The sequence below is a fragment of the Melampsora larici-populina genome (genome assembly GCF_000204055.1).
Source record: "Melampsora larici-populina 98AG31 unplaced genomic scaffold MELLAscaffold_53, whole genome shotgun sequence".
Lineage (NCBI taxonomy): Eukaryota > Fungi > Basidiomycota > Pucciniomycetes > Pucciniales > Melampsoraceae > Melampsora > Melampsora laricis-populina.
In genome coordinates this window covers 445,653-466,189 of record NW_006768817.1, presented here as the reverse complement: position 1 = coordinate 466,189, position 20,537 = coordinate 445,653, and the positions used below count along the sequence as shown (strand labels likewise).

The window sequence follows — 20,537 nt, the reverse complement described above, 5'->3', positions numbered from 1 at the left end:
TAGAAGTTTGAAGTCTTTCTGTCTCTTGAATCTTGATGATCGATGATGGGTTACCGTCTGTTACCGTTCAAGTGAATTGTTCAAAACTCAGATTCTAAAAAATCAGTTTTATTAAAATCCACTTTTGCTAAATCGTAAACAGACACCTGATGATGAGAACAACAAGAGTGAAGGTCTACTTGGAAAAAATCATACCAATTCTTGGGGCACTCAGCAGCAATCGGCATCATCAAGACTTGAATGAATGCTGCTCAACAAATCATGATGTCATCTTGAATATGTGGTACATACCTAATACCCGACCCGAAACTACCAACCAAACCAAAAAAAATTGATTTTAAATTTCCAGTCAACCATTCCACCATCAAATCCAAACCATCAAACCATCGAATCAAAATCAAACCATCGTCAAAATCAAACCATGATATCAAATGAAGAACCTACTGAAACTGATTACGATCTAATCCCTTCAACCTCAAAACCAACCTCAAAACCTTCAATCAATTCTCAATTCTCACTACAAAATGGAAAAGTTAAATCCAAACCCCATCTTCATATCACACTCCAAAGAAAGCAACCAAACACTCATCAAACTTTTCGATTTTCCGTTTTTTATAATATAGGTTTTTCAAACAGTTAAGCAAGGATTTCTAACCACTTCAACTTGTTCAAAAAACTGATGATTGGATTTGATGTGGTTTTTCGATTTAGATTTTCGAAAACGCATCTGATTATGGTTTAAGTAAATCAGATCAAGAGCTTTTATTAGAAGGAAGACAATTAATGATAACCTACACAAGACTAGGGTAACCCATTCCCCAATCCTAAACTCAAACCAAACCAAGAAACACGAAACTAATCTTCGAATCCGTTTATGTGTAGGTTTATAATAGGAGCCATGATCTCACCCCTACCATTCTTTTGGAAATCCAAAGCTCTAATCAAATCTTTTCCTCCATTAGTTTCAAACCAAACACATCAACCTGATTTAAAAGCTATTAAAGCTAGGGTTTGGTGGATAACTCAGTCTGTTGGATTTACTACTTTGGGATCGGCTCTTGGGTCTTGGATCGGGTTTTATTTTGGTTTGAAAGGTTTGAATCGCAGGATTGATCGGGCGGATGGGGTTAGGAATCGGTTTGAAAAGGCTTTGGAAGACGCTTCTGGGAGAATTGCGGATGGGAATGTGAACGCCAAGAGGAGTGGGAGTGGGAGGGATGAGAATGAGAATCAGGATCAAGACCGATTTGAAAATCCATCAAATCTTGATTCAAATTCAACTTCAACTTCAAATCCAACTTCAATCATCACGACCTCAACTAAATCAAGATGGGAAGAACTAAGAAACGAAAAGTTAACAAAACCATCTAGATGGGAAGAAATTCGAGGAACTCAATCTAAATCGAATCCGATTCCAGAACTTAATAAACCATTCCCTACAACAACAACAACAACAACAACAACAAGGAATAGAAATCAAGATGAGATGGATACAAATACGAAAGAAATTCAAAGGATCGAATTTGAAGAGTTATTGGAAAAAGAAAGAAGGGTTTGTAGTATTGAAGATGAAAGTCTGAAGAATTCAAAGGTTTCTTGAGGTGATTGGGTCTTTATAGTATGATTTTTTGGAGAAGGGAAGGATTGGATTGAGTTTGAATTTGAATAAGAGATAAAAAGAATAAAAAAGAGAAATCGATTTGGATTATTAAGGTGATTTACTTTTACCTGTGATCTCTATTTGTGATTTATACACTCTTTTGAAGTTTTCATTTTCGAAGGATTCATTTATCCTAGAGTGTTGATTTGATGTAAGTTTCTCAAGTTTGAGCTACGTTTTGAAGTAAAGGATCAAGAACTCATTCAAATTAATCAAAGCTCATCTATGTAAATCGGATTGTCAATAAAATCAAATGTAAACCGATTTTGTAATCTTACAATGATCTTTTTATTTCGAATTTAAAGAGTGGAAAAAAATAAATTAAGCAAAAACCCCTTCCAGAATTGATTTCTATTTAAAATGATCTATTCTTTTCTTCTTTTGAAAGATTTAGAAAAAAAACAAGACGTTGGAAAAGACCTCAAGAAATGATCAAACACTAAGAGTAGTTTTACAAATTTAAACTGGTTGAGAGAGAAAGAGAGAGAAAGAGATGATGTACTGAATGAAATATCGTGAAGATGTATCACAGAGAGAGAGAGAGATTTGATTTGAAGGAGTTTAGAAAAAAGGATATAGTGATGAGGTTAAATAAGAATAATGGCTAATAATAAACAAATTAGGATTAAGATTAAAAGTAAGATACACCAACTTGATTTTGAATCTACCAAGAAGAATCAGAAAAAGAAAAAGATTCACAAATCCCATCAATTTGACATTCTTGCAGGGTTTTTGAAGACATAAAACCCAAAATCAAACACTCAACTTTTATTATCTTTTACAAATCGATTTAGTTTTTGATTCGCTTTTGATAATCTTGATTCGGTATAATCAAGATCATGATCAAATTCTTCTAGAATTCTGTACTCGAATTAAAAAAACAATCGAATGTAGATTAGAATGATGTTTGTTTTGAAAGGTTTTGGGGAATGATTCTTAACTGAGTTTGATCAAAGAGTTCTCGACCCATCAAACTAGCTTGTTCCCTTAAAACACCTACTACACCTGAGATAGTACCTAAGGTTTGATCTTGTTGATGAAGAATGATCTACGAAAAAAAAGAATCGTTCTCTCCAACCCACACAGAGAAATGGTCAAGAGAAAGCCAAACCGATGATGATTTAAATCTCATGAGACGATCTTGGATCGAAATAGATAGAAATCTTAAAACGTTTACTAACAGATTCTTGTTCTTGTTGATAGGCTTCAAGATCATCTTCATTTCCATTTTTTGCGTTTCGATCTTCTTCTTCTTCGTTTTCATTCGAATAAGTTTTAGAAAGTGGATGAACAAGAGTAGACTTCAAAGGTTCATTAACCTCATCCAACATCCTCTTCAACTCTCCTTCACACTTAACAACCCAAACTCTTCTCTTTCGAATCTCATCTAAACTTAAACCGAATTTACTTTTTCCAACCGTTTTGAAATCTTCTTCTAAAACGTTGACTGTATCATTTAATTCTAATAAATCGGCCATTAAACCTGATAAAGTGGCATTCAGTTCGGATTTTGTGCTCTTTAGTTCGAGTGAGTTTGGATGTGAGTCTGGGGGTAAGGTTTTGAGGATTCGTTGGTAGGATGAGAATAGGTTCGTGGCTGAGATTAGTGAGGATTCCACTTCACTTTGTTTGGGTTTAGAATGTAATAGGGTTTGTTAGATTTTGGTTTGGATGATGGGGTGTGGGTGAAGATGGGCTTACGATTTGACTTCAAAGTATGGGTCTTTTGACATTTCTGATTCTGATTTGATTCATTAACTGGAAACTTGACTATCTTGATCGAATTGAATTTCTTTCTTGTTGTATTCTAATTTATATTTCTCTATTTCAGTTTCAATCGAACTGGAAACATGGTTTCTTGATCGGGATTAAATCAAACTACAGTTGAACAAACAACTGTTTCTTCAAAATGATGTCATTGCATTCTATATAATCTGACAATCTGATCCATAATCAAGTCCAACATCAAGTTCAACAAGCAAGCATATAAAAACAGTTAGATAGATTGCATCATGATGGATCTATGGATGATAGATTTAATGACCAAGGTTATTGATCTGATGTTTGGTTAGGATGTAAAAGGTCAACAATGTACATCAACATGATGATCAGGTTTTATACCATGACAATTCTTGAAATATTAAAACACATGTAGTGCTCCATGGAAGATCAAGACAGCTATTGATGATATTGCAGGAATTAATCTTTTTTCAGATTAACCTTGCCACTAATTTGTGCGTCAAGCCATGCTTCCCAGACTATGACACTGACACTGACAATATGTATGTGTAGCAAGTCTTGTGGTTTTAGATGGAATGTGATTATGGAAAGGCATAGGTTTTCAGAAAGATATTAAGTTATGGTACAATATATGCAGAAATAGTCAAAGAAATATCATGTACAAGATGGGATCAATTCACAAAAAAAAAGCTTTCTCAAAACCATATATCAATATCTACAAATTTCCTTCTTCCAAAAAAAATCATTTTTTTCTAGATATCTTTGGATGGTTTCTTTACAAAAAATGTTACAGGTTGAGAAAGAATGCTTGGATAGCATCATAGGAGATGATTTGCCTAGGAGTGAGGAGAGAAAAGGTGAACAGAAGGGTTTCCAGAAAGTGAAGTTTCAAATGAAGTCAAATAAAACTGTAGTTATCTTAACAACAGTTTTACTATGATGTCATCATTTGAGTCGAATTGTTTTCCTCATTGTTTCAGAGAACAAACAAGAATGAACTATGAGGATACAAAGGTAGAAAACCATTGAAACTTCTGAGTATGGATTCTTTGAGTTTGTCAACTTCAAGATGGTTATTAGAGTCAAGCTGATAGTCACTCGAAACAAAAGGAAGGTAATCAAAGATTGGTCTTATTATGATTGTGATTTCTTGATATTTCTCTTTTTCTTTTCGATTCCAATCAAACTTGAAAAGTTAAAAACCAATAGGTCATGAGGGTGCAAGTCAGTATGTAGTGAGTGAGTCACATTATAAGGTATTCTAAGGTGAATCAGCTGAGGTTCGATTTGGAAAGAAAGACTTGGCTGCATATAAGTTCAACTTGATCAGGTCTTTCTTCTCTTGACCGTTCTACAAATTCAGTAATGAAGACATGATATCTTCATTCATCATACTTCATTCTCAACTTTAATCCTAATAGTAGTTACCAGTAGTAGCAGTACTTGAACTGGACATCAAACTACTTCTTAAACCAAAATGTCATATTCAAGACATTCAACTTCAAAGCATCAAATCCTTTCACCTTCATTCTCATCAAATCAAGTATTCCAATCATCATCTTCAGATCAAAAAAATAATGAACCTAATGATGATGAGATTGAACTATACAAAGCTATCAAAGCAAGTGAAGATCAATTCAAACTCGAAAATCAATTAGTAAGTCATATACTCAAAATCATCTTCAACTTGATCCTGTTATAATGTATTAACTAAGGGATATTTTGATTGACAGAAAATTATAGAATCAAATGAAATTGAAAAAGCAATCAAGATATCAAAAAATAAAGATACCAGAGTACTACCGCCCAATAACCAACCAGAAACGTCAAGAAGACCTTCAAGATTACCACCAGGTGCAAGTTATCCGATTGAAAAAGATTATTTAATTGAAGATGAACTTTTATCGATTGCTATTAAATTAAGTTTACAAGAAAGAGATCATTGGGATTCGGTTGAAGCTTTACGAAAGTTGGGACCTCCTCCTTTACCTTATCGTCGTACTAATACTGGTGCTGGTGATCGTGAAGGTCGTAGAGTTCCTGATGTACCAAAGGAAAACCGAAAAGTCTTACCAATCACTATTCCACCACCACTTCCACCTAGAAAAAACTTGGTAAATTATGATGATTTCGAAGATCGGTACAATCATCATCATCATCATCAGGACTTATCAGACGAGTTTAGTGATCATGTTTCATTGGATTCGGATGATGAATCTAATTCATTTGATGATCTTTCGATTCATTCATCACATTATAATCCATTAGATAGTACTACGAATTTGTTAAACCAAAGAAGCTTTGTAAAAGAAGAAAAGGATGCCGATCAACATCAACTTGAGGATTTATCATCTGATGAAGAAAGAAATCAGGATTTTCTTCCAACCAGAAAATCATCACTTCAAGATTCATTTGTGACGGCTATTGATGAAATCGATCGGGATTCGGTATTAGATCATCATTCGGTTCATCAAGCTTCATCTTTTGGATCCCAAAGAGACAACGAGAGCCGATTACCAATTTATCAAAAACCTAAAATACCGAACAAATTTATCGACTCATCTGATACTGTTCATCAACTTGATGTTGTTGATCAAGGATTTAGAACACCCAATACATCATTTGATTCATCTGATACTATTCATCAAGTTCCAGTTGATGATCAAGATGCTAGAACACCAACTGGAATTTCTAATTCGTCGCATTCTATCCATCAACTCGAGGTTGATGATCCAGAAGGACCATCGATAAACCGATTGTCAGCTCAACCTGATCCTATTCAACAACTTGGAATCAATACTGAAGAAGCCAGAACACCTAAACAAGATTCGTCTGATCCTCTTGATGAAATCCATGAACTTGAGAATAATTTAAACGAAACTCATGCAAACCAAGGTGATGAACCATCAGAAGAGATTATGAATTCTATTCAATCTATTGCCAAGATCAAGTATATCAAACAAGAACCCGAAGGAACTGATGGAGAGTTGACGACGAGAAATGAAGAGATCGATGTAGAAAGTTGTCATGAAAGTTTAAAAGTTTCGGATAGTCAAAGTCTTTGGATCGAAACTAAAACTTGTTCTGATCTTTTAAAATGGTTAATGTGGTAAGTCTTTGATCGAATTTACAAAACCAACTCATTCTTTTTTTGTCCTTTGAAAATCTTAACTGACGATTTTTTTGGTTTCTTGGGTCTTGATCCGTGGTTTTATTTGAAGGTGGGGTGAAATTCAAATTGAAAATGATGATATTGTTAAAAGTAAAGGAAATATAAGAGGCATGATCAAAATGAAATTAAATTTCAAAATCCAAGACCTTCAATCTACACCAACGATGAAAAGAACCAATGAATCATCAAATCCAAAGGTATCAAGACTGACCTGTAAGATTGAAGTTTCCAAAGATTTCAAAGCTTTTAAATCCACCAAGATACTTTCAAAACCCAATGAAAAAGGTAAAAAGAAATCCAAGAATCAAGATGGAATGAATGTAAAAGATTACGAATATTTAATTGAAGATCCGTTTATGTTACCTTGTAGATTTTCAAATATAGTGATCAGATTATTTACTTTGATTCAATTATCTAATTTAGCTAATTTAACTAAAGCTCATTCTAAACAGATGAAGAATCCAAACTTTATTGAGTTAAAAAGGTTAGGTGAATTTATTGAACGGTTAGAGGAGAATCAAACTGTTGATGCGGATCAGGATGGAAAGGGAAATGGAGATGGGAATGGGAATGGATTGATTGAAAGACTTAGAGATCGTTTGAAAAGGTTAAAGAAAGTTGATCAGGTCGATACAACTTCTAGGAATTCTTTGAGGCTTGCAGGCAGTTCTAGTCATCATCATGCTCATCGTAATCCTTTGGAAGTGGTGGATAGAAGTCATGTTAATGGAATTGATGATCAAGATCGAATTAGATGGTTACCCATTCTATAATCATCATTCTTATCAGATATTATCATTTCTCTTATTGGTTCTCAGTTATGAGTTTTCTTTTTCTCTACAAAATGAAATTCAGGTTGGTAGGGTTTTATTTATTTTAGCAAATTGGATTGGTTTCAATCAGATTTGAGTCTCTTTTTCTTTGGTTGTCTCTTATCGTTAAGCATTTCGGATTGTTATTTTCCATGTATTCTTTAAAGAAGGTCCTTTTGATTTTCAGTTTGTTCTGTCGTTTTTGTAATTCAAAAGAAGTTTAAAGTCTTTTAAATGATCATGCAAAAAAACAAAGAATGTGTAGAGATATTAGGTCGTCCTTGTTGAAAAATTGAATCAAGTTTTTTTCCCATTGATACGAACAAATGTAAAGTTGATCCGATATTTGCAAGGAAAGGTTTTGTGAAGAAGAGAAAAAAATAGTTCCAGTGCTAAACCTGATTTTGGTTTCTGCATTGATGATTTGTTTTATTCAGTCAAATTCCGGGGAATAGTTTTTTGGTTTTCAACAGATCTCATCTGTACAAACATCATATCAGTCAGATTTTATACTATTGGTATTTTCTTGTGGTGTTCAAGAATAAAAAAAACAAGGGTTTTTCTTTTTTCTTTTTTTCTATGAGCACAAGAAAGCTATTTAAGTCAAAAAGAAAGAAGATTGGTGTAAATGCAAAAAGAGATAAGGATTACAGATAAACTAGTACTTTGGTTTTGGTAAGGAAACTTGAAAGAAAACAACTTTGGAAAAGAAATCAAAATGCATTTGTACAAAATGGATTGAGAATCGATTGAAGGAGTGAAGTTGATTACATAATCTTACGACAAATATTACTTAGCATACTTACAATTGAGATCTTGAAGAAACAAAAGTAAATGTAAAGAAATGTTGGTTTCAAAGGTCCTGATGGTTTACGAAAAAAATCGTTTGGAAGGTTCTTGATTGTGAGAGAGATGAACTTGTTGAATTGGATCTTTTTGTTTATGTTTGTGTTTTTGTTTTCGTTTTCGTTTTTGTTTTTGACTTTGACTTTGACTTTGATTTTGGTTTTGATCATGTTTGGATTTTAAATAAGAAGCAAAATTCGAATTTGAATTCGATTTGATTTCTTTTAAAGTTTCAATAATCTTTAATAAAGCATCATCATTTCGATCTCCTTGAAATTCTTTAATTTGACACAAGTTAAAAGGTTGAAGTAACTGAAATTTTCAAAAAAGACGGATTTAGGATTGATGATGATGATGATGAGTAGAGGATGAGGATTAACTTACTAGTTTTTCAGGACTATCATCTATTATGATCGTATTCTTTGGTCCATAATCGTACTCTTGTTGGGTATATGGATCTAGATATTTGATCTTCTTCCAAATTGAGTTTAAGTCTTTTGTTGTGGATACTTTTCGATTGAAATCTTGATCACTCAAGTTCATTTGACTTCTATCCCAAATTTCTAAAACTAATCTTTTATGATTCTTTGGTCCATAATCGTATTCTTGTTGGGTATATGGATCTAAAGATTTGATCTTTTTCCAGATTGAGTTTGAGTCTTTTGTTGTGGATACTTTTCGATTGAAATCTTCATCACTTAAATTCATTTGACTTGTATCCCAAATTTCTAAAATTGATCGTTTTCTTTTGTGGTTCTTTGGTGTTGGATTTTGATGTTGATGTTCATGATTTGTTTGTGGGGTTTCATTTGATTTGATTTTCGAATTTGATGAATTAACTTTTGATCTAGTTAGATACCTATGTGAATGATGATGAATCGGTGGATCAAGATAATCATTTTTTGGAACCAAACCATGTTCTCTTTTTTCAATTTCTAATAATTCACACATCTTTTTAACATTCTGAGGTTGTGCAGAACTCCAAATCATCACTTCCCAATTCGTATATTCCTTTGATCCAATCACTTCTTTTCCAAAAATATAATTAAAAAATTCTCTTACATATGGTCGTTTGATTGGATTTGGTCTCTTTTTCATTACTAATGTACCATTTAAATCTAGTATTAAAAGTGGTGGTGGTGGTGGTGGAATTGATGTGTTGGGGTTGGTGAGTTCGTTTAGTTCTGCGGATATCTTTTCGTATTCTAATTTACTGATACTTTTTGATACCTGTTCAAATAAAGATATCAATTAGTCGCACAAACCAAGGAACATTTGTGGGAGGTCAGAGTACCATGGTGACTTACTTACTTTGTTGGATTGATTAATTACAGACCTCATTTTTGAGTTGTTTATTTGTCGAAGTTATGTGCGAATTGACTTGTTTTTGGTTGATCTGGAAGGTTGGTAAAGTGGTTTGTTCGATTGATAAGTTGATTCGAACAACAGCCGATCGGATGGAAGTGTTTTTGTTAATCTAGTTCCGGTGCGAAAGTTGAATTTTAAATCTGGTGTGTTTCTTGTTATGGCCGGAGGCCATAGGGCCAGGCATAGTGAGCGGGGCCACGTCTACGAAAAAGCTCGGGGCTTAGGTTTGGGAGATCTTCTCTTTATAGTTGTACCGCTCCTCGATCTTCCAACTCTCCATCATTGGAGTTGGACCATCATTAAGCGAGACGCAGAGTACTCATACGAGACTCTGTCACTACATTTCTGACTTGATTTTTTTTGTTTTGGCTCGGTGAATCCGGGGAACGCACAACATATTTACATCATGCAGATCAAAATGAGAATCTGACCAATTTGTGCAGAGGGATGTACCCATAGAACAAATGAAGAACAACATCAGCTGAGCCTGTGGTCATCAATTCTGAGACAAACTTCTGTGATCTCAAAGGTTCTCAATCTCAAAGAAGAGTCAGCCTTACAGGTTTCCACATATCTATCTTACTTGCTCTATGCACCAGAATGAAGGCTTTCAAATGCACTAGCTCGCAGCCTGGTAGCACCAATATTACCTAAGATATATCAATGTAACGCCCAAAAAAGGGCCAAAAATCGAGGGTCGGTTTTTGGCCTTGGAGGTCGAAAAAAAAATTGCGCCATCGCGATTTACGCCGCCGTGAGACACGATGCCGGGCTCTGTCTGGTCTCATCTGATAGCCCTACTCCATGCGCATCTTTTGAAGTGCTCTGCAGCTTCATAGAGGCACTGATGCGTAGTGTAGAGGCAAAAAACTGAAAATCATGCTCCGTCAGTACCCTCCATGGGTGTATTCCAGGGTCCTAGAACAACATCAGCTGAGCCTGTGGTCATCAATTCTGAGACAAACTTCTGTGATCTCAAAGGTTCTCAATCTCAAAGAAGAGTCAGCCTTACAGGTTTCCACATATCTATCTTACTTGCTCTCTGTCATGAACATGAGGTTCATCTTTTGACAAATATTTGTCAAGTGCTTCTTGATTATATAATCTTTGTACAGTTCCTCAGAGTGTGATACACAATTGTTCTACTCCAATTGTGAGAAATAAAAGTCAAGCATGTGATCTGGAACTGCATATATATTCTCAAGCTGAGTGGAGTCAAAGAGGTTATTCAGATTCCCCTGATTGTAAGTTGAGATGATGATGATTGGCAAGTGGAATTATGAAAATTTTTACTGACCCGGTTGTGATCAAAGCAGGTTTTTCAAGAAGTCAAACTTGATCAAGTGAATCCAATTGTGGAGCAAGAACTTTGTCAATTTTGGCAATTTTACAAAGACGTTCAAGAAAATCTCTCCAACAATGCAAGTATCTCAAGTAGGCAATCTGATGTTTTTTTTGAAAACATCCCTACATTCTCCATGTGAAACATCTCAAAGTCCAACCCAATGATTTGCACATGATGTTCAGAATCACACTGTGGTGCAGCTGACAATAAATCAATCTATGAACCTCTTGTGTATTGTGACTCAAACTTGCTAAAAAAATTCATCTGACTGAGTGCAATTCTGATACCATCCCCTTTCCAATTGATACAACTGAATGCATGGATGGAATAGATAGGACTACAGAAGTTATGATTGGAAAATTATGTTCAGCACAACCATGCAATGTAGGTGTTCACATGCTCATTAGCTCTTCTGATTATCAGGCCCACATAGAGTTAAATGATGGTTACCTTCTTTAGCTCATTACATATTCAATGACAAAGAACTCATACTGAGAAAACATTTTCAGAACCAGATTGTAGGAGTCCACAAATGATTGTTCATCTTGAAAGCTTTGGATTTACACATTCAGCACAGGTTGATATGAGACATAAAGTTCCAGCTCTGACACTCCTTGATAGAGATAATCTTGAGGTGAAGTGTCCTCCAATGGTAAGAAAATTCTGTATTTGAAAAAAGCTACCTTTGTTTTCACCCTTGAAACTCTGAAAACTTTGCCAAACATTCTCAGCTTCTTACTAACCTTGGAGTGAATTACTTCTTCACTTTTGATTTGTTGTTTTTTTGCATCATGAATTTTCATAATGTTGTTATATATCAAAAATCTACTGTCCACCATATCTTGGCAATGAAGGTTGTGTCAATTCTATATACATGCTTCTGGTATCAAAAGAAGTGAACAAGCCAGCAACACGTACTGAGGGTGCCCACAGCCCTTTATCTGGAGCTTACATTTGTTTTGGCCCTGGATTTTTGTGTCTTCAAGCCCTTTGGAGATTCAGCAAAGACATACACTGAGATCTCGTCAGAAGGTCTTCTGATAGGCCCTTCAGGTAGGATGAGTTTTTCCTGGTTTTGACTGAGCTTGAGATCTTCTCAATCTTTGGAAACTTGTGTACTCAAAAATCATCAGATTTTCTGTGGCCTCTTCATCAAAAAGCACGCATGACATTGTGAATTGAAATTTCTCAACAGCATGGAAATTAGAGAACAGCTCAACCTAGATATTTTGACTTCAAACTTTGATACATGTTGCCGCTTAACTTCTTAACAGACACAAAAGATATACCAATGGATTGTGTGGTTGATTCAAGGCTGTTCCGTCTTCTTTGGGTACACGTATACACAGAGAGAAAAACCAGTTTCGAGACCCAAAAGACAATCACAACACGATAAAGATCATACCTTGCATCATGAAGCAATTCGATGCTGGAAGCTAATTTGATGGTTGTGGGAATCGGATATTTAGATTGATCAAAAACCAGTGCTTTTGAATGATTGGAACATTCATGAGGTTGCATCAAGCTGTTAAGTGAGGTGAGAACAGAGGATCAAAACTTAGCATGACTCCCATAGATTCCAAGAGTACGTGGATCTTTATCGCTATTGAAGAGAGTAGGAGCAGGACTTTTCTTACCTGTTCCAACAATTTTGCTGCTTGCTCTTTGTCCGATGCTTTCTCCAAGTATTCACGCAATAACTAGAGAATCCGAAAATACAAACAAAATCAATTATTGAAATTTCTCAAACTGATCTTTCCAACTTGATCGATCAGAAACAGAAACTTTAGAGTTTAACCTTGACATATTTTTCCTTCGCATCATCTTGACTCATGCCTTCTTGTGATTTCCAAGCATCCTACTCATATTTCACAATCCGGGTATGGAGTCTTTAGAATCTGAACATCTCATAGATGATGCTAATCGATTCACCTACCCATTTGACTTTCCCCGCAAAGTCGAAGGTACCAGGTCGAGGAACATTGACTTCTCCGACGGTGGCTTTGAGGATAGAAAGAGGATTGGGGAATCATCAGACCTACAAGACTGACGCAAGTGATTGACAGAGTACAAGCAGACCTTGCTTGAAGAGCGCATAAAAGGCTAATTGGTCGTTTTGCGTAGGTTTATCTTCACCATCTTTGGGCAAGTTTTGAACAATCGAAACAGCCTAGTGATTCAAATGAACAGGTTATGCTCAGCATCTCTTTTTATCCAAATTTGTCGTGCCGAGAATGTAAAGATTCGAAACAGAAACGAAACTGACATTTTTAAATTGAGTTTCACGGTCGGCAGTCATCTTGAAATAGTAAACTTGAGAATTATACCAAAGATTAACGGAATAGTGAATAGGAGAATGAAGTAACAAATTGGAGAGTGGTAATTGAATTGCAAAGAAGTGCACAGTGATGCTGGGCCCAACGCTCTGAACGGTTCTTCAAGATTTTATAGTCCGATCGTCCGACAACCATACTCGATCGTGCCCCGATGATCTCCTGGCCAACAAAACTGTATACGGGCATAGTTCACCGTCGATCACTTTCCTCATTCTTTGTGCCATGGTACAAACTTCATAGTCCCCACTCTCATCAATCATCTTGCCCAGCTTACAGATTTGTAGATCTGGTTGGGGTAACTCCACCCAATAGCACCCAATAGAATTGCAATTAATGTGATAGCATTTAGAGTTTCACTACGTCAGGTCCACCGTCCCTTTCTCCCAGATCTGCTTCCTCCTATCCCAGACTTGCTGTGCTATCCTCATCACTCTGATATCGAGTCTCATAAGGTCTCATATGTTCGAAAAATCATCGTCATCATTTATAGGTATGTACATATTTGCAAAGCCTCAAATCGTCTTACGCTAGAATGATCTATGCAGTCAGGAGGAGGATGACGCGGTTTGTATATAAACATATGGATCAGGAGATTGTTTCGATCCTCGCAACATGGCGCTTGTCAAACATACGATTACCGTATTGGGTACTATTTTTAAGGAGTCAGTGATAGAATCGGTCCCCCTAAAACCTAACGTGAGGCCCGTTCAATACTGACAGGAGTCTTTAATATTTTTTGGAGAACCATTGATGGAATCTGCAGGGCCACCGACCCATTGTTTTTCCGAACACGAATCATACGTCGTCTTCAAATGAGACCACCCTCATCGATGCAATTGAGTGGCTTGAATTTGGCACTTATTTTCCAAAAAAGAACCTTTGATCTTCGATGGCCATGTTGACACAGATACTTGCGCCTCGAATTCCTATACACACCACAACTTGAATGATTAATGTTCGATCTTTCAGGGTATGTACTTGCAAGCTGAATGGTTTTGATATCTGCACAACAGTTTCTGTAAGTAAGACGGAAGCCAAAGGTCGAATGCATCTCCACACCCTCAGTTAAAGCCCTCTCTGCGCAACACCGGTCCAGCTGCGCTCCACGCAGCTGAAGCGCTGCTGGAAAAGCTTCGCTTCGGGGCGGTTCAGCGCACTCGCCGTCCAGTTACGCTTCAGGCTTAGAAACAACTTGTTGCGTAAATGCAGCAGCGCTTCAGTGCCTCGATTTTGAGGTCCAATTTTCACCGCTGCGTTTTCCAAGTGCAGCGGTCAAAAATTGATTATTTCAGCGCCTGTATGCCTTGGTGAGAATTTGAGATATTAGGTAAGAGGTGTCAAGAGTCTTACGAGATGTCGATAGAATTGTCGAAAAGATTGAAAGATGTATTGACAACTTTCGAGGACTGAATAGACTACACCTTGAAAGTTGATAGTTGAAACTAGCCCCTTCCATAGGACATTCAAAAGGAGGAGCTTCTTGATTCTTTGGGTACTCCAAGTTTCACAGTCGTACTTTTTCAATTTTGAAATATCTGCAAACAACTTTTATTTGAGTCAATCTACCCATTTGCCCGAAATGCCTCTTCAATCTACGCTGTCCTTTGAATCATCTCAAGCACAAGAATCTCGTGGAGATGGATCCAATGCCAATACAACGTTATCAGCAAGTCGCCCTCAGCGTAATCGACAACCACCATTGAACCCGGGAATGGTCTCACCTTGCCCAGATGGGAGACGTCGATTGTCTGTTGAGATGACTCCGTTAAATTCAAAACGACCAGTTGTCATCGACGAATCCGACGTATCAGCTACAGAGTTGGAATCAAACAAAGCTGTGAACAAAAATAAAAATAAAAAAAAACCGCCAAAGAAAAAACAGAAGAGCACCAAGGAGAGTCAGGTATGTGGTTTTGTGTATCAATCATTTATTGTGTATCATTTGAATGATATGTATCTTTTGCTTGACAGTCTGCAGAAACCGAGTCAGCTTTTGTTACAAAAGCAATACTGCGTGCTGATTTGGACGATGAGAATGAGAAAGTTAAATCGAGACGGTTAACTAAGGAAGAAAATGAAGACCTGCTTGCTTATTATGGGGAACCAACCCGTAAAAAGACTGATGTGTGCAGTTCTGTCCCGTATATCATGTTTCAAGATATGATATCTTATGTATGATTTATTTTCAGAATCCGGACCTTCCTCCGCTTTCATACCCATGTACGTGGTGTGCGCCTGACAAGAATAACCCAACAATTGTTCGGGTCAGTGCGAGCAACTTAACATCAAACCTCAAGACCCACCGAGATGGGCACACAAAGCCTGGCCGGTCCAAGACTGGGTGTCCTGGTCGAGAGAAAGCTAAACGATCTGGACTCCAGGTGCCTCTGTCGGTGGCCGAGGTTGAACATCAGAATGAAATCGCCAAGAAGAATCAACCTGGGAGTTTATCATCATATGTAACTGTAGGACAAAAGGTGAAATTCGATAACATAACCTTCAATCAAATGATGTGCATTTGGATTGTCCGCCAAGCACTGCCTTGGTCTCGGATGAACGATGCGTGGCTACGAGCAGCAGTTCAATATCTACGGCCGGATGCTCGTTTGTATGGTCGACGCTGGGCTTCAGAAGAAGCCAAACGATTGAACCTCTCGATGAAGAAGTTTGTTTTTGAGGAGCTCAAGGTTAGTTCAGCCCTCAAATTAAAGACAAACACTCAAGAACGCTAATGACTCACATTGAAATCTAGAACTTGAAGAGCAAGTTTTGCCTTCAACAAGATGTTTGGACTACGAAGGGTAATCGCCACGGTTTCATTGGTGGTGCAATCACCTTCATCAACAATGAATGGGAATTTAAATGTCGGCACCTTACCCTAAAGCTTGTGGCTTGGCAACACAAAGGAAAATGGCTTGCCAAGCCAATGGGCAATGTGTTTGTGAAGCGTGGTTTAGTTACTAAGATGAGTATCTCCTCTTATATATCACATCATAAACAAATCATCTTTTGTTTACTTTCAACTTACCTGCATCGTTTTATCCACCTTCTTTGCCAGACCACCGATTCGGGGTCTAACAACAACACAATGGCTAGGGAAATGCATGCCCAGTTTCTCGAACAGGACAACATTTCAGATTACACCTGGGATCCACATACGATGCACATATACTGCTTTTGCCACAAGATGGCATTGATTGTTGGAGCGGGTCTCGCAGCGCTTGGTCTCAAGACTCCTCCTCCTAGGAAAACAAAGTCGGTGATGCGTGGTCATTTCCCTGATGTCCGTACTGACACCATTGAAGAAGAAGATGAAGAACATACCTTGGATTGTAATGATGTTGGACCTGTAGCTGAGGTACCCGACGTACCTCAACCCCCATTGGTGGATGAATTCGAAACTGAAGCTAGCCTTCAGGAACTTGCCGAACGGGAGGAAGATGATGGTGCTCCTGATACAGCTGCATTTGAAGAAGCTGAGTGGGACTCTGCCGATGCCGAAGAAGCCGATGATCCTATCCTATTGCTTGAACAGGAAGTACAACCTACTCATCGCCGCGAAGCAAACAAGCTTGAAGCACTTCTAGCAAAGGTATGTTATTATATTATGATAATCTTAATTATTATACTTATCGTACATTTCTTGTGTTTGACACCTCTTTACTCAATTCATTTCAAGATCGACTTTATCACTCGCCGGATCACCCGGTCTTCAGCGTGGCGAAAAGAGTTTGATCGCATCAAGATCAGCTTAGATTTGAAGGTGGAATCTCTTATCGCAGCCTACGGAATTCGGTGGAATATCAAATACATAAGCCGACAGAAAGCTTGGGTAGCCCGTGATGTAAGTTCCACATTGAAGAACATACTCTTATATCATAAGTTTCAATGTTTGACAATTTCTGAACTCTTAGGTTATAGATCAACTTCTGAAGGATGACCTGGCTCGAGTTCACACCAAGAACCGACGCCCTCGCAAGAATGGAAAGCCATACGGCTATTTCCATGAATTGACTGTAACCCCATCAGAATGGGCTCAAATACGAAATCTCAATGCTGAGCTTAAAGTAAGTTGTTTGATCTTTAATTCATATGTCATCAATTGTATTGATCTCTCTCTTTCAGCCGTTTCTTGATGTCACCAAACGGATGGAAGGTGACAAGCCCACCGGGTGCATGGTCATAGCCGAGTACGTTGAGCTTCGAAAAGCTCTGAAGGCCCGATCTGAAGAACTACATATCTCCGATGCCACGTACCCCATGATTGCTGCCATGTTAGAAAAGACACAGGAAGTTTTAGATGAAGCACTTTTGTGTGAGACTTTAATCATGGCATGCCTAGTTCATCCAGCGTTTCGACTACAATTCTTTCACATGTTCTTCGGCCAAACATCGGAAGTATCCATTCGAGCGGAGGCTCTCTTTAATAATCATTTCAAGAAATATCAAGCAGCCTATGCAAGCAAAGATCGAGTGTTGAATGACAAGTCTGATAGTCGATTGGAATCACCTAAAGAACAACAACCTTCTATATTTGCAGTGTATAATGACATGCAAGAAGAAGAAGTAGGAGACGACAGCCAGCTGAGAGACTATTTGGGAGGCCGCGATCGAATGAAAAGTCCGGAGTATGATCTGGCAGATCCTAACTCGGCGCTGGCATGGTGGAAGGTTTGTTGATCCCTTTCATCACTTTCATCAGTCAAAGCTGAATTTTTATCTCCCAGCTTCATTGTAATCGATACCCAGTGGTGGCCGCAATGGCACACGATTATCTAGCTTCCTCTGGATCATCGGCTGCACCCAAGAGGATCTTCTCGGCTGCTGCCGATGTCTGTGCTTCGAGTCAAGGAAGCTTGGTGGCAATTACGATCGAAAGGGCCGTATCATCTCTCATTTGGCTTCGTGAAGGGATCTCTCTCGGTGGAGATTTCATGAAGTCCATGGAGGCTTCTAGGATGCCCGAGTACAGTACCTATATCAAGGAATACCATATGTCACTTCAGGCTCAGGGATCTTCTAAGACTTAGTCGTTCACGTTGTTTTCATTTTGATCTTTGTTATTTTTCATTTCTCGACTCTCTTTAAATACGTTCGGGTTCTTTTTGTTTTCTTTATTATTTATTTCTATACTTTCTTTCAATTTGTTTCCTTTTAATTTCTCGTCTTTCTTTAAATAACTTTGCCTTTGTGAGCCTCAATCATTACTTTTTTTCTACAATTTGCTCCGCTTTGCCGCTGAAGCAGCGAAGCGTCACCAATTCCAGTTACGCTGCTACATCGGAGATTCTTGTGCAGCGTTGAAAAGCTTCGCAGCTCAAGTCAGCGTACAAATTGTCGGCTCGCTGGCGATTTCTTGAGTTCTAGTCAGCGGAACCTAGCAGCGCTGTGCGCTGAATCCAATTCAGCGCTCCGAAGCGCTGCTGTGCCACTGTTGCTCTGCGCGACCGCGGCCGCGCCTTTGCAGATTCACCCCCCCACTTTTTCAAGCAGCCCACATATATGTAGACCCCATAAAAAAGTAAAAGGAACTCAACTGAACTGATAAATTATCGAAACACTCACAAAGTGAGATAAAATTGTGAAGTAGGAGACAGTGTGCTTGGACAGAAATAAATGCAAGATCAACTACATATATGATATGAATGAATTACAGCAAGGAAACATATTTTGCTATACTTTGACATTGTTTTTTGCACCCCTCTTATCCAACCCAATCATTCAAACACAACAAGTGGGGGTGTGGAAAGGACTTGGGAAAAGGAACTTATTGACACTTCAGCAACAGTGTGAAAGATTCCACTAGTGGAAACCACTAATACACACCAAATATTCTTGCCTTTCCTTGTCACTCCTGAGGTTCAAATCCTCAATCATGATGGAATAGACTGAGAGTGCTGACTAAAAAATCTAATCATGTAGATGAGGTGTCCAAATAAGATGATTAACACAATGTCAGGACTACTGACAGGACATTGAAGGCTTGACTTGGATAGTAAAAGAAGATGATAAGAGATTTACCATGAACCACAAATATTGTCCATTTCATATCCCAAAGAACAAACATAAGCAATTTCCAGCAGGACCTTAGGGTATATTTGACATCAGAATATCATGGAAGATGAGATACTTGAGGAGGTCTTTCTTGGTGTGTGGTGCCAACCTGTCAAGAACATGGTAAGTATGACCTGGTGCAAATAGCTTGCCCAGTCAATTATTTACTCACAATGAGCTTGAGTGTGCACCTTCAGAGTAACAGGTGCTAGCACCATTACAATTTAAATCACAATTGTTCATGAGCCAGTCTCAATACTTTCTACCAGATATATGTATAGACTGAAGTAATATGGGTCCACAGTCAAACCCCAAAATTCAATGTGCTTGGTGGACACTCTCTGCACCAGATAGCAGAGATGACTGGTTAACAGAGATATCTGGCTGGGACCAACTTATTGGACCAAAATCCAACCAGATCAGAGGATACCAAATTTTTGAAGGACCAGATTGTAGAGGCGTGACTGCACATGTTGTGTATTGTGATGATCAGGTGTCGGGCTCTTGGGGTTTGGAGGAGTTACAAGCAATATACACTGCCAGCATTGAAGAGGTTCCCAGATGGGAATATGGGTTGTAGGGATCAGACCGCCATTGTGATATATGTAGTCACAAAGGCTGTCTGATTCCTATGACCCATATTCCCATCTGGGAACCTCTTTAATGCTGGCAGTGATAGTATGTCATTGAGATTCTCAGATGAGGAAAGAAGCTACAAGTGATGTGATACAAGTTAGGACCATGTCTCATCTGTGACATATGATATATTGGCTTTCACAAATGTGACATTTTTAGAGTTGTAACATTATCTTGCGAGTTCTGTGTTCTTTCCTTGGGTGGCATCAAAAAACCCTGTGGGAAAAAGCTATACCCACTCATTTTCTCTGGTCTAACATCTAATTCTTCTTCTGATTCAGTTTCTGTCGATTCGATTTCGTTTTCCTTGATTCCCGTTGTTTAGATCCGACAATATGTTAAGGTCTTGTCTCACGGGATCTGGCTCGAGGAAGGAATGAAGGATCTGGACCAAGCAATCTACGTTTGTTATTCAGATTGTCGGATGAGGGAAGAGTTCTACAAGTGACGTAATACAAGTTATAAATACGCATCTTGCGTGACATCTCTCATCTCTTTCACATGTGTTACATATATGAGATTGTAACAGCCAGTCAATGGGCTAAGTCCTTCTGTTTTTGAACACCAA

General features: G+C 37.9%; 5 protein-coding genes across 5 annotated transcripts; 2 read left to right on the top strand and 3 right to left on the bottom strand.

The window, feature by feature from the left end:
* Nucleotides 1-385: 385 nt before the first annotated feature.
* On the top strand, nt 386-1,956 carry MELLADRAFT_73102 (uncharacterized protein; the record flags this gene model as incomplete). The annotated part of the gene is made up of 4 exons (XM_007415758.1): nt 386-532; nt 624-635; nt 712-806; nt 883-1,956. 4 exons carry the CDS (start codon nt 422-424, stop codon nt 1,598-1,600), a joined length of 936 nt encoding a protein of 311 aa, XP_007415820.1.
* Nucleotides 1,957-2,555: 599 nt separating this feature from the next.
* Nucleotides 2,556-3,393, bottom strand: MELLADRAFT_111414 (uncharacterized protein; the record flags this gene model as incomplete). Its single annotated transcript, XM_007415706.1, has 3 exons — nt 2,556-2,708; nt 2,842-3,175; nt 3,362-3,393. 3 exons carry the CDS (start codon nt 3,391-3,393, stop codon nt 2,556-2,558), a joined length of 519 nt encoding a protein of 172 aa, XP_007415768.1.
* A 1,484-nt stretch (nt 3,394-4,877) lies between these two features.
* On the top strand, nt 4,878-6,513 carry MELLADRAFT_92885 (uncharacterized protein; the record flags this gene model as incomplete). The annotated part of the gene is made up of 2 exons (XM_007415759.1): nt 4,878-5,057; nt 5,134-6,513. 2 exons carry the CDS (start codon nt 4,878-4,880, stop codon nt 6,511-6,513), a joined length of 1,560 nt encoding a protein of 519 aa, XP_007415821.1.
* Nucleotides 6,514-8,472: 1,959 nt separating this feature from the next.
* MELLADRAFT_92884 (uncharacterized protein) lies at nt 8,473-9,571 on the bottom strand (the record flags this gene model as incomplete). Its single annotated transcript, XM_007415705.1, has 4 exons — nt 8,473-8,499; nt 8,615-9,241; nt 9,293-9,460; nt 9,542-9,571. The coding sequence occupies 4 exons, from the start codon at nt 9,569-9,571 to the stop codon at nt 8,473-8,475; spliced, it is 852 nt and encodes a 283-aa protein (XP_007415767.1).
* A 3,003-nt stretch (nt 9,572-12,574) lies between these two features.
* MELLADRAFT_31578 (uncharacterized protein) lies at nt 12,575-13,113 on the bottom strand (the record flags this gene model as incomplete). The annotated part of the gene is made up of 4 exons (XM_007415704.1): nt 12,575-12,643; nt 12,742-12,801; nt 12,880-12,944; nt 13,023-13,113. Coding segments are annotated over 4 exons (285 nt in total), but the record flags the coding sequence as incomplete, so codon positions are not given.
* Between the last annotated feature and the right edge of the window lie 7,424 nt (nt 13,114-20,537).